This window comes from Carassius gibelio, chromosome B6, assembly GCF_023724105.1.
Source record: "Carassius gibelio isolate Cgi1373 ecotype wild population from Czech Republic chromosome B6, carGib1.2-hapl.c, whole genome shotgun sequence".
NCBI classification, from domain to species: Eukaryota; Metazoa; Chordata; class Actinopteri; order Cypriniformes; family Cyprinidae; genus Carassius; species Carassius gibelio.
This window is the reverse complement of record NC_068401.1, coordinates 24,492,437-24,507,501: the sequence shown is the minus strand read 5'-3', so window position 1 is coordinate 24,507,501 and position 15,065 is coordinate 24,492,437. Positions and strand designations below refer to the sequence as shown.

The window sequence follows — 15,065 nt, the reverse complement described above, 5'->3', positions numbered from 1 at the left end:
TTCTCGCCATCCGCTCCTGGGCTCGACGGCAGCTTTGGGAAAATCTGACATTCATCAATTTGTTATGATGGAGAGGAGCAGCTTATAGCTCTGTGCCCTCCCATCAATCACCCCACCAATTATTCCCCGCCCAGAACAAATATAAATCTTCGTTTGAGATGGCCACAGGAAGGCAAGGCCTTAATGTGTTATTCCTTTAATTCCAAACTGTGCCTCTCCTGCGTCTGTGCAGAAGTACTTTTCTTAATAAGCCTTTTTGTCTTGTTTTTTAGTAAAAGTATCTCAACCCCACTAAGTAAAGGATAATGTACAGTCTCACAAAATAATTAATTTAAACAATATAAATTATTCTACTAATAAAATGTGTTCTAGAGATGGCAAACAAATAAAATGAATCAAAATAAAATAGTTTTTAATTAAATTAATGGAATCACACCATAAAGAGCATAGGAAAAATCAACATACATGAATGGAGAAACTACAGCCAATATATATACATGTCAGGTTGATCTGATGAAGTTCAAACTGAACATCAGAATGGGGGAAAATGTGATTTAAGTGACTTTAAATATGTTCACACTGCAGGAAGATTATTTTTTTTTTTTTGCTCATATATGTGACTCAGTTATTCAGGTATGTGACTTGTTTTTATTTCATGACATTGCACAAACCACATGGAATCAGTCCGAATATCCTGCCCCTCACTCAAGAGGAGTGTGAAAATAGATTTTATTTATGAAATGTAATGGTTTATTTAAAAAATCCAGTTGCCAAATGCATAGGTTTTCTAGTATTAAAATGATGCTATATAGCAACAATTTAAGACAGTCCACTTCACAAAGTCACATTTCAATTGTTACATCCAACACACAAACTAATAATGCATCACTACTGAGTAAGTTAAAGGTATGATGAAATAATTTGTAATGTTTTAATGTTTTGTTTTATTCACTACTGCCATCTGTATTTGCTAAGTACCTTTCAGTAGGTTCATTTACTTAGAACACATTTTTCATTCCCCTGTGGTACTTTTCCATTGTATTTCAAAGTAAATGCGCTACGGATGTCTTTGAATATGTGTTTGCATGCCGCTACTTCATGCTGTCTTGTCATCGTTCTTTAGTGCAAGCGGGTCAGTTCAGGAATATCATTTGTTCATACTGGAATCTGATATTGGCCACATTTAAAAAGGACAATGTGAACAGCCATTTAAAAAATCTGATCTGAGAAAAAAAGAGCACTAATGTTTGCAGTGTGAACATAGCCTATATATGTTATATGGTTGGTGCCAGAGTGGCTGGTCTGAATATTTCTCAATAACTCACTGATCTACTGGGATTTTCACACACAACCATCTCTAAGGTTACAGAGAATGGTCCCAAAAGAGGAAATATACAGTGAGAGCTAGTGTTATGGGCACAAATGCCAAGTTGATGCCAGAGTTTAGAGGAGAATGGCGAGACTGGTTCAAACTGATGGAAAAGCAACAGTAACTCCGAGCTATCCAGAACAGCATCTCTGAACGCATAAGTCGATCTCTGAAGCAGATGAGCTCCAGCGGCAGAAGACCACACTGGGGGCCAGTCCTGTCGGCCAAGAACAGGAAACGGAGTCCACGGTTCTCTTAACCTGATTTCTTGGATTTCAATTAATGCAAATCTCGTTGATGTGCAATCTACCAGAATAAATGATTTAATATGAGCCAATCAAGCATGGCAGAATATTTTCATACTGAAACTGTAGTATACAGCATGTGTTGCATGGAACTTATTGAGGCAATGAAATGTTGAAAATAAGTACTAATTACTATCTGAGAAGGATAAGAAAATGGAAAGACATGATGTTTAATGTTCAGTTATATAGGTATTTGTTGGGACTGATTGACCATTGTGGTGAAAGTAAAAAAAAAAAAAAAAAAGCCAACACTTTTTTTTATCTAGCTAGTACAATGTTGTAATTCAGTGATGTGACGTAAATTATGAACCTGAATAAATCAATCCTGTCAGGGAAGCATATAAAATCACTTTGAGACTATTTTGCCTAATTGGGTTACATAAAAATAACTTCATTGCATGATGTTGCAGTTATGTGAACAAATTACGTTTGTGTCGATTCACGAGGAACCAATACACACATGATTAAATCATGTCAATGAATTTCAAAAACAAGACAAAATACAAGAACAGATTCAAGCAAGCTATTGTGCAATCTCCTCTTCTTCAACCTTTCGCACTTTCTCATGTCCTCTTTCCCAAACTTCATGTGTCCCCTGCTGGGTCACAGGCAACACAAATAGTCTAAGCTATGCAGATGAGGCTGAGGTCGTTCATATTCATGAGGCTGTGGCTTTAATGAGGGACTCAATTACAGGTTCACATTACTCTGAACCTGTCACACTTCTGCTGTCTGAAATAGAAGAGAGAGACAGAGGCTGCATGTATTCAGCATCTCATTTCTTCATCTTCAATCCGTGTTTTCGTTCTCCAGATCATTTCTTGTTCCCTTTGCTGATCAGCCCAATCCCCGCTGCAGTCATGATCTTCCATAATTAGCCAAATTATTAGTCTGGGTCGGTCCTTCTGGTATTACATCAGACTGTCTCTCTCTCTCTGCCCGTCTCTCTCTCTTTCTCAAACTGCTCTGTGGGGAGCGTCTAGATGTTCTGATGGATTATCCTAATGATGACTTTTCCGATTCCATCTTCCTGCAGCGTTGCCCCTTCCCCAGCACACACACACACACATATACACAGAGGGTCTGATTTATAACTACATCCCCCTATCTTTCTCTTCTTTACAAGCAATGGGTGATCAATTTGAGAGCACTGTGACCTGTGTTTATTCTGTCTCCAAACACACACTCAGATTTGTGTACCCCCATATAGCACACACAATGATTTGTGGTCTGTGAGGAAATGTAGCCCACTTTACTTGACACTGATTACTGCCTTTGCCTCTGAACAACCCCACATCCCTGCATCACACACAGACAAACACAGATGGCTGTGTTCTACCATGATGGGGAATCTACGTTTTACATTGTACTGTTTTTGCTAGATATGCTTGTATTAACGAACATAAAAGCTACTTTCCTTGAAAACTAGTTTGTTGTAAACACATCTAATGTCCCCCATTTAAAATGGGAATTGTGGCCTGTTCGAAATCGCTTCAGTTCAGTGTTGAAAATAGCCATTTTTAATTGTAGCATTTAAATGTGTCCAACATTCTGCGTTATTTTCCCGCATTATGAATATTTAATGTTCTTTGAAATTGCGAGACACAATACAGTGTGTCTCAAGACTCTACAACATGGCAGGAAAGTAAATGATATTACCTTATAATCTCAATTGTTATATAATTGTAGTTTTGAGCCATTTAACCACATCACCCAGGATATTGCAAAAAAAATAATAATAATATTTCTTCAATTTATGGGAAATACATGTTTAAAAGTATGGGGTTAGAAATATATATATATATATATATATATATATATATATATATATATATATATATATATATATATATATATATATATATATATATATTGTATTTCAAATGAGTCTCAAGCTCACAAAGGCTGAATTTATTTGGTCCAAAATACAGTATAAACAGTAATATTGGCAAAAATATATTTACATTTATTTATAGAAGCATTTCTTATTATTAGCAGTGTTGAAAACTTAATGTACTGCTTAATATAAATGTAAAAAAAAATTGGAAAGTGTGATTCTGTTTTCAGGATTATTATTTGTATTTATTATGAATAGAAAGTTTTAAAACAATGCATTTATTTGAAACCTTTTTTATTGTATAAATGTCTTTTCTGCCATCGGTTTAATGTATTCTTGCTGAATAAATGTAATAATTTATTTTACTGACCAAAAATCTACTTAAATGGTTTAAACTACCATTTAAATGATTCTTATCTTTGTGGACACACACACACAAACACACACTAAGCTAATTTCTTTTGATATTAAAAAGTATATATATTTTCTATACAACCTACAACTTCCTCATTTAATAAAATATGTCAAAAGTGGGCTAATCTAGAGACAGAGGACAAAAAGAGGACATAGAAACTGGACCAAAATACTTTGTGTGTGTGTGCGTTTGTGTGTCCTCACAGGAAGTCACCTCTAATGTGTAGAAGTGTGTCTTTGTCCATTTGTGTGAGAAAAACAGAAAGAGGTGGAACAAAGCAGAGATGGGACCAAGTCACACATGTGCAAGTCTCAAGTAAGTCTCAAGTCTTAACCTTCAAGTCTCAAGTAAGTCCCAGGTATTTTTTTCTTGGGCAAGTCAAGTCAAGTCAAGTCACAAGCTATGTCAAGTCAAGTCCAAGTCAAGTCACCTTAATATTGTTATTTTACCTGCAGAATCTGATCTTAATAAAGTTAAAAGACAAGATATAAGTAACTGTCAGTAAATTAAAATAATTTAAATGTAAATACTCATGTTCAGTAAAATACATCATGGAATCAAACAAAATTGTAAGTTCCTAAAATTATTTATTTTTCACTTCTGCCAACAGTGTTTGAAATGTTTTACATTTTCAACATTGAGTCCATAAAACTAAACATCCAACAGACTCCTCTCTGAACACCTCTCTCTCTCTCTCTCTCAAACACAGTTTACATACAACATTAAACTGTTACATTTCTCCTCTCTCTCTCTCTCTCTCTCTCTCTCTCTCACACACTCTCTCTCTCTCAGAGTATATAATATAAATATGACGTATTTTCAGTTGTTTCATACTTTTTTGTTATGTACAGTACAGACCAAAAGTTTGGACACACCTTCTCATTCAAAGAGTTTTCTTTATTTTCATGACTATGAAAATTGAAGATTCACACTGAAGGCATCAAAACTATGAATTAACACATGTGGAATTATATATGGAATTATATACATAACAAACAAGTGTGAAACAACCGAAAATATGTAATATTCTTGGTTCTTCAAAGTAGCCACTTTTTGTTTTGATTACTGCTTTGCACACTCTTGGCATTCTCTTGATGAGCTTCAAGAGGTAGTCTCCTGAAATGGTCTTCCAACAGTCTTGAAGGAGTTCCCCGAGAGATGCTTAGCACTTGTTGGCCCTTCTGCCTTCTGTCTGCGGTCCAGCTCACCCCTAAACCATCTCCATTGGGTTCAGGTCCGGTGACTGTGGAGGCCAGGTCATCTGGTGCAGCACCCCATCACTCTCCTTCTTGGTCAAATAGCCCTTGATGCCTTCAGTGTGACTCTACAATAGTCAATAGTCATGAAAATAAAGAAAACTCTTTGAATGAGACGGTGTGTCCAAACTTTTGGTCTGTACTGTACATAACCAAAAAGTATGAAACAACTGAAAATACGTCATATTTATATTCTGTACTGTATATATATATATATATATATATATATATATATATATATATATATATATATATATATATATATATATATATATATATATATATATATATATATATATATATATATATATATATATATATATATATATATATATATGTATGTATGTAATATGCACTTGTCTTGACTGGGTAATCGCGGCAGCTACATTTGTTTTTCTGATCAATTGTTTTGCTCTATGAGAAAGACAAGGTAACAAAATATTCGGGGCTTATGCACCCTTAGCCCAACCCTAGCGCCGCCCCTGGAATGCGTTTTTTTTACGGCCTGCTAGCGGATCATTAGGGGCTGTTCACATCACGTATTTTGCGCGCGCAAGTTCGTTATTTCCAATGTAGGCGCGCGGTATGCGCGCTTATAATGGAAGCAACGCGCTCAACATCTAAACTTTTCAGAATGCCGCAAGCGCACCGCAGGTCATGTGACAATAACTAACCAATCAGCTTCATCCTTTCTCGTATCAACGTTGAAAGCTCAGCTAAGATGAAGGAACAGCTGTTCATAGCTGTATATGGATTGCCATTTTAAAATGAATTTAGTAGCAGAGCTACTGCGAGCGATTTTTAGTGCTGCAAATCCATTTATCCTTTGCTGAAATTTCCGCGTTTTCATTGAGAGAGAGCGTGTCATGGATGCTTAGCAACGACAGACGCCCCAGGAGCACTTCTGCCCGAGCGCTTTGGAAAGACGGAGAAAGCGGCGCGACTAGCGTTTTCCACGCGTTTTTAGTCGCGAACTATTGAAGACAAAAGCGATGACCCTGGTTACCTCTCAGGCTGACATGTTGATGTGCTGGGATATCTGATTTAAGTGGGCGTGGTGTGTGTAAGGTAGAGAGGGCATGACTGATGATAGTGTCCTGATCCAGTCACGACGCTCTTCTCAGCCTGCGCTCCAGCTGAGTAATCAACTTTATTTAAAAAAATAATTTATATATTTTATATTCAAACTTAAAACATGATGTAATTAACACTCAAGTCATTCAAGTCATCGTGTCTCAAGTCAAGTCAAGTCCCGAGTCTTTAACTTCCAAGTCCGAGTCAAGTCTCAAGTCCTAAAAATAGCGACTCGAGTCGACTCGAGTCCAAGTCACCAAGTCACAAGTCCCCATGTCTGGAACAAAGTCATTTGCTATTATAGCTGTACACAATTCTGATCGAAATTCCCCTGAGCTTTTCTGAATAGTCTTCCTAAAGCGTTGTCTCTACACTTCAGATAACTGATCAGATTATGAAGAAAAGGCAAAAGAAAGAGACTGAAATGAGATAGAAAAACAATGGATGGAGGGAAAACAAACAAGAATCGTTTCTGGTATTAAATGTTATTTAAAGATTCAATTTCAGCGAACATTAGAGTATCAGTATCTTCACCGGTGACTGCTGTCAGTGCTGTGCTCTGTTTCTCTTTCTCTATAATATTGTACCAGCAGGTGAGATAGGCTGGAATTGGCTTCCATCACACTGACAGAACGTCAATCAAACTTGCATCTAAACTGTCTCCATAAGCAAAACAAACTGTAACCAGCATAAAATGTCTTTGCCAAAGTAAAACATTTTAAAAACTATAGTTCATGTTTTTCATTAAAGGAACACCCCACTATAACAATAAATAAAATAAAATAGGCTCATTTTCCAAATTCACTAGAGTTAAACAGTTGACTTTTTTCGAATCCATTCAGTCGATCTCTGTGTCTGGCGATAGCACTTTTAGCTTAGCTTAGCATAGATCATTGAATCTGATTAGACCGTCAGCATCTCGCTCAAAAATGACCAAAGATTTTGAATATTTTTCATATTTAAAAACTCGACTCTTCTGTAGTTACATCGTGTACTAAGACTGACGGAAAATGAAAAGTTAAATTTTTCTACTCTGCTCATAAGAGTATAGTTCCTATCCATATTGGCCTAGAAAATTGCAGCTTTTCATTTTCTGCCTATCTTAGTACATGATGTAACTATAGAAGAGTCAATGTACAGACGGCAGATCAGCACGGCGCAAGCTCTGTAACATTGCACTGTTTCGTCCCAATTTCAGTGCATTTGGCTTCCCATATGTACGGCTAAACACCGGCTCCCTTGCTCTTAGTTGTGTTCTATTGCTGTAGATATTAAATGCTTCTGGAGACAGGGCGGGTACATGCAGCTCATTTGCATTTAAAGCGACGCACTCCAAAACAGATCTTTTTTAGTAGTAATAGTTTTTTTGTATTTTGGGCTGAAAGTTCACAGACACATTCTGGGGAACACTCAAGACCAATATAACACATTTCAAAAAGGGGCATAATAGGTGGCCTTTAAATTCTTAAGACTGTTTCACAGCACACACATTGTAACTGCAAAAGCAGGAGAGTCTTGAGCTTTCACAATGTGTTTCTGCTGTATATCACAGAAATATAATTTTCTGTGATCTCGACTGTCACAAACTGTGCTCAGATGTGACGAAATGGCACAATCAAAACCCAAGGAGCTCAATATGATCTCAAACATTTGTCTTTGAAGACCAGTTTATCTAAACAATTCACATTCATATTTACTCTGTTCTGTACATTAAACATTTTGAATGTACAATATAATTATTTAAGCATTAATCTATGAGACAAAGTTGATACTTAAATGAAATACACAGTAATTGACATAGCAATCTCTAAACACTACGTTTTAAGTCACTGATTTTTATTTTTATTTTGTAAGATTATTATATATCCCAGTTTCAGAAGTGTCATTATCTCCATTAACATTCTGAACCAACTGTGTCGTTTTGTATTTCACCCGACACCAGGTGCATTCGTCACTCTCAGAGTCATTAGGCATTAGTGAATGACTGTTACTTTAGCTCATAATCACTCTTATTTCCTCCGCGGTGTGGCCACAAGTCAGCACATTTAGACTGAACCCGGCTGGATGTTTCACTGTGGAATGTTGCACCTCTGAGCGTCGAGAGCATGTGGACATATCACTGCTCCCTGCTAATGGGAGTTTGCAGTTTAATTTATCTTTGAATTTTTTTGCAGCTCATTGGCAAAGTTCTAATGTCTATGTGTGAACATGGAGTGATTCTGATTTTAACCTTTCTTTGACATACACATACAATTTAACATTTCAAATGATGTAGTACAAAAATATATTTTTTGATTTAACTTATTCATATATTAATGAATTTTGTTAAAATTTAGTTTTCAATGGTTTAATAATTAACAAATTGTACCTTATTGTAGTGTTATAAAAATTTCATTAGAAAAATAACCAAAATCTTAATATTTTTATGAATGATCTTAAACCTTAATGTTCTTCAACAATTGTTAACAAATTATACCTTATCCTAGATGTGTTGGGAAAAGTTACTTTTAAGAGTAAAGCATTACAATATGAAGTTACTCTATAAAAAGTAACTAATTGCATTATTTGGTTAATATTTATTTAAATTAATGCATTATATTACTTTTGCATTACTTTTTGCATGTCATGTGTTACGGTCTCCGTAAAAATGTAATCTGATTACGCAATTTGTGTTATCTGTAATGCGTTTCCCCAGCACTGATTGTAGTATTAGCAAATTATTAGAAAATAAAAAACATAACAATAATTTTTGTTGATCAGTGAAGCTATCTAAACCTCTTTAAAACAAGATCAGTTTATTTGAAAATCAACACTACCATAAACAGGATTTCAGAGAGTATATCTCAAATTAAGTTAATTTTTCTTACAATTTATTCTATATTTTCCACATATAGTTTAAAAAGTTAGATTCATGCTTTTCAACGAGAAAAAAAAAAACTATGTTATAAAGCAATTTGATAAAAATACGGTTGTTTAAATATTGTATAGATATAATCTATACTGAAATACGAGACAAACTATTCTGTTTTGTGCAATACTTACCCAGTTTTAAGCAGAGATTTAAGATTGAACTTTGATTAATAAATGCTACTAAATGATTGTTAATTGTTAGTTTATGATGCATTAACAAACAGAACCTTATTGTAAAGTGCTAATGATTTTTATAACCTTAGTTTAACAGGTGCCATTGAGATGTTCAGTGGCACACACACACACACACAGGAAGGACAGTCACCTCTACGACACAGGGACGTACCGACAGGACAGGCTCCCTCTGACGCCACCAGCACCTCTATCTGCAATTTACAGGCATCTTTGCGCAGGAGACAATGGTTCTCATAGCTCTCGCCGTTAGATCCGCACACTGGAGCATAGTCACTGCTGCACTGTAAAAGGAGAAAGAGGCACAGGTGTCACAGATGCATGTTTCTGTAGTAAATGTTTAATGGTCGGATCAGATGAGGACAAACTTTAATTACATCTGCATTTTGAAACACAAGACACCTGTTTGGGTGTACCTGCATGCAAGTAGTGAAGAGTGAAAGAATGGCTGCTATTACACCCGACCATGACCCTTCAGCATACACACACACACAGAAGACCACTGGTGTCATTATGGCCAGCTGTGGTGTGGTGTCTGGAGGAAACAGGTCACCCAGAGGCAAGAACGCAGAAGGTGAAATGGTTTCACTCGTATATCAACCACACAGAAGCAGATAGAGGTTATTTACATCAGCCATTAAACAAAAGGTCATCCATCTATCTGAATACACACACGCACACACAACTGACACACAGCAAACACACTGTAAAATCAGTGGAAACACACACACGCACACCAAACACATAACTGCTGACTAACGGCCTGAGGGAAAAAGAGAGCGAAAGTGAGAAGGACAAAACCGAGACACAGGAGGGAGGGTGACTCTTTGAAAGTTTGAAATCTCAATTGTGATTTATAAATCCCAGGCAGCCAGCCATAAATATCGGAGAAGGTGATTTAATGAATCCGAACACGGTGAATATGTCTGAAACGCCCACTGATATGTATTTTGCAGTGATGCAGGTTGGACTTTTTTTTAAGGCAATGGAAATTCCATTTAAATTCCAGTTTGACTAGTCACTATTAGCAGTAAAAATAAACTTTTATTCCTTTCCACACAAATTATGATTACAGGGCAGATTATTGATTAATTTATACTATGTTATAACCTCAAAACAACTTTACCATAGAGCATTATTTGTAAACTAATACATTTTGAGGTTCTCATAATATAACCCTTCTCCATATGGTATTTTTGAGAAAGTAAACTTGCTCTGTAGTCCACCTGGTACAGCAGTGCACTTGCGAGTACGAGTCCTGTGAAATATGAGTAGCGACAAAAGAGTTCAAAGATTTGTAGAAGTAAACTAATACGGCATGGATCCTTCAGCAAATGTGTTTTTATCTCACGTTTGCTTTTGTTAATACTCTCAGTTAGGCTAATGTAGGGCTGTACGTTATTTCTAAATGCAACAGAGCATTAACCTTTAAGCAACATTCAAAATTGTCTTGATACATTCAGTTAGATTCATGTTTATGTGTTTTGGATAAAACTGAACACAGTTTTTGTGGCACTCATTGCACAATTCACTTGAGGAGGTTTGTCAAATATGCCAGAATCAGTGTACCGTAATATCATTTTGCAGAAATCATTTTTCCAATGAGCCTGAGTTGACAAAGTTCCATCATATTTATAATTTTTTATTTATTTGCTTATTGGTACTGATTCATCAACTGATTCATCAAAAACTACTATAATACAGTAAAAAGCATATTTTGTGTAGCTTTTATTTACCACTACTAATTATTATAAATAATCACTTTCATTTAGGAACTTAAATCTTGTAGTCAAATCCTTTAGTAAATTAAGTGCTTACTAAAAACGGCTTACTCCAAGATGATTTCATATTATTTCAAGTTTATTTTTTTCATAATGTGGTGATGTCATAATGGGCAAATCTTTTGTAAATCTAGTAAAGACAGTCAAACACATTCAGGGCGGTTTGTGTTTGAGGGTGTGTTTGGCCTCTGACTTTTTGACCCCCACAATATACATTTTATTTATAAAAATATACTTGAATTATTGCTGGTGAATTACATGATTTGCAATGCAAAGATCCATACTGTATACCTTAATCTCAGTTGTGTAATTTAATACAGAGTGAGGCAAAGAAAATTAAAACAGAACAAATTAAGAAAATAAATGAGAAAGAGGAAAGATTTGCAGGTGGAGGCAGATACTACGATATCAACAGGTGTGTGTGTGGATGTGTGTGTGGGTATGTAACAAAATTGGTTTAATCACTGCACTTAGCATGAACACATGCACAAACACACACACACACACACACACACACACACACACACACACACACACACACACACAGGCAAGTCAGTGAGGCGAATATATGGATTTTCTAAAAGAAAACACATCATTGCTTTGAAGCTGAGACTCAAACCTTTATTATCTATATTAGCGGAAGAAGAGACAGAGTAAGAGAGAGCTCCAACATGTGATGAGCAGTTGACAGAATGGCGAAATTAATAAAATACTGAGTAGAAAGCTGTAAAGAATTGAAAGGCTGAAATAAGAAACTGGATTCTATAGCCAGTGAAGGATGAATAGAGAGGAAGGAAAGATGATATAACTGCTGTTTCCTCATACATCTTCAACCAGCAGCCACTTTTTGACGAGGATATTAAAACATGTCATTAAGAGAAATTCTTTCTTCCTGTTCTTCCATTTACTGTAACTGCTCTCATCTATCTCTCATATCGTTTTTCCTGCTCTGCAGAACTGCATCCCTCACTGTGTCCTCGCACCCAGAGCGCAGCCAACACCAGGCATCTTTAAATATCCAGTCTCACAGCTGTATGTAACCTATAAATTACTGTATAAAGATCCAGAACTCTAGTAATTACTAAAGGCACAAAGTAGTAGCACTTTACAATAAGTGTTCATTTGTTCATATTAGGTAACGTGAACCAGAAATTAACATTTAGAATACATCATATTTATACTTATCTAATGTACTCTGAACCAACACGAACAAACAGTGAACAATTGTAAGCTTCTTATTAGTCATATTAGTTAATACATTAATAATGTTAAAAGAATTAGCTAAGTTAAATGAGAGAAAATCTAGTTACACTATAAACATTTTAGTTGATTTGTATTTATTTATTAAATGTGAAATAATTCAAATTTTTAGTTTTGGAGAGTAATTGTTAAATTGAATGTAAAATCATATGTGTGTGTGTGTGTGTGTGTGTGTGAGAGAGAGAGAGAGATAATGAATGTGTGTATGTGTGTGTGTGTGTGTGTGTGTGTGTGTATGTATGATAATAAAAAGTGAATTGTAATAGTTTACATCATAATTCAGATTTTAGATTAACATTTTTTTCTTGTAATTCAACCTCTAAATATGCTATACAGTATGTGTATGTTAGTAAAGGCTATTATGTAGTGTCTTGAATGATTTAAAAATGAAAGAGACTTTATCTCATTAGATTTTTTTTATAAGTCAAGTGAGATCCAACTCATTAGATTCAATTTTATGAATGCAAATCAGATTATAAGATTATTTATAACTAATAAATGATAAAGCTTGGTATCAGTGTCAAAACAGCTTGACATGATGTAACACTTAAACACAAAAGACTCAACAGTAATACATTATGACTGAATGAGCAACATTAAATAGATGATATATTCCCACTTGCACAACTGCACATCAATTCTAGACATTCTAGAATTCTATATGGCGTGTCTGTAATTGAAATTTGTAAATAAAGTTGCATGTACAAAACACAATAGTACTGCACAGTTATGACAGACTAAATAAGGATTTAATATACAGCATAAATTAAATAAAAATCATAAAGCAAAAACACGTGATGTTATTTTGTTGTTGTGTTAAAAATCTTTGTTTCAATCAATGAATTTGAATGTATGCACCTGATTTCGTATCATATGGTTTAAGGTGTAAATATATATATATATATATATATATATATATATATATATATATATATATATATATATATATATATATATATATATACATACTAATATATGACTAAACAACTGGCATACAGGATGTTCACTCATCTGTGTCAACTTAAATAACATTAAATAAAGTGCAGTTTCTTTGATTACCTAAAGGGGACACTGTATCTCCTAAATAAAAAAAGCACAAAACATTTCCTGTACCATGAAAATGTTAACGTATGAAAACCGATTCTGATATACTGTAAGTCTCATACATTAGAGATGCGTACAAGAAGATCTCCATATACCTCCAGAGAAATTGCTGCACACAAACTGAATGATGCTGTCAAACACACACACACACACACACACACATGATTTATGGGGACATTTCATGTATGCAATGGTTTTTATTCTGTACAAACTGTATTTTCTATCTCCTAAACCTACCACTCACACAAAACTTTCTCCAAAAACCATCATTCTGCATGATTTATAAGCTGTTTTTCTCACTGGGTACCAAAAATGTCCCCATAAGGTCAGAATTTACTGGTATTGCTATCTATGTGGGGACATTTGGTCCCCATTAAGTAGGAAATACACACATATACCTGTCAAATCACATTTGAGACTATATAGTGAGATGTGTTGGGGGAAAAATAATAAGGTAATGCATGAATTAATCAGAACTCCCAGACACCGCTAAAAAGGGGGGATGAAAAAGGAGAGAAAGTGAGAGTGGAGGGAAAAGGGGCTGGGCAGAAGTCGGTTAGCATGTTGCTGTGTGTGTGTGTGTGGAGGTTATGTTACTGTGTTAGTGGCTCCTAATGGAAGCTATCGCTAGCATTATTGAGCTAAAGCACTCAGTCCTTCATATCGCTTCATTAGGACACTGCCAAGGTGATGGCCTCCGTCTGTTGTTTTGTGTGTGTGTGTGTGTAAGAGTACGCTTGAAGTACAGAGAGAGGAGAGGGGAAGAGAATATCAAACACTAAAACTTTCCAGCCATTCATGTGTGAAAATGTGTGTTGCTGTAGTTTGTCCTGTGGCAGTCAGGCCCCAAGTGACCATAAATACAAGCAGGTGATGGAAGGGTCAGCGTGTCTCAGCATCACTGATGCTCACACTTATACACACACACACACACACACACAATAAATACTCCTTTTCTTTCGCTGATCTAAAAATATTTCTTTGTTATATAAATTGCATTTCTCTGAATAGTAAAATGATCATTCAAAATTATCATTTAATACATTCTTATAATTGTATGACCATTTTATATATTTACATTACATATTTTCCTTTATATTATTTATACTCTTTAAATTGTTTTAAAATGCTATTTATACTGTTATACTATTTATGGTATTATTTTATTTTATGCTTTCCGTGTAAAAGTTTCAAATATTTATTCCTATTTTCCTCTTTATTTTTGAATTGTTGATTTTTTTTAAATCTATTTATTTATCCTATTAAAGACTTTAATGCAATGCATTTTACATTGGTGAAATGACTAACAACAGCCCTTATGTTTTTCCATATTCTTTTTATATTTATAATAAAAAAAATTAAAAAAATTCTAATGTATGTGCCCTTGAATGTTTTATGTCGGTTGCATTTGAAAAGCGTAACTGTGCTTTGCTGAATATTATAGTAAATACAAATTTGCCCCAGCATCCTTCAGCAACCTACTTACATTTTAATATTTAAATCTTATTGTTAGTTAACCTAATATTTAGAAATGTTAGGGTGTTAACAACCTCCTTACATTT

The 15,065-nt window shown here is 34.9% G+C and overlaps 1 protein-coding gene across 3 annotated transcripts in view; it reads right to left on the bottom strand.

The window, feature by feature from the left end:
- Positions 1-15,065, bottom strand: part of tmeff2b (transmembrane protein with EGF-like and two follistatin-like domains 2b) — a 63,238-nt gene that overhangs the window by 33,720 nt on the left and 14,453 nt on the right. For 2 of the 3 annotated variants that reach the window (XM_052559752.1, XM_052559751.1), the window contains exon 3: positions 9,492-9,642. In XM_052559752.1, the coding sequence (XP_052415712.1) occupies positions 9,492-9,642 (151 nt within the window). The remainder of the gene's footprint in view (positions 1-9,491; positions 9,643-15,065) is intronic. The other variant, XM_052559753.1, reaches the window with a different exon arrangement.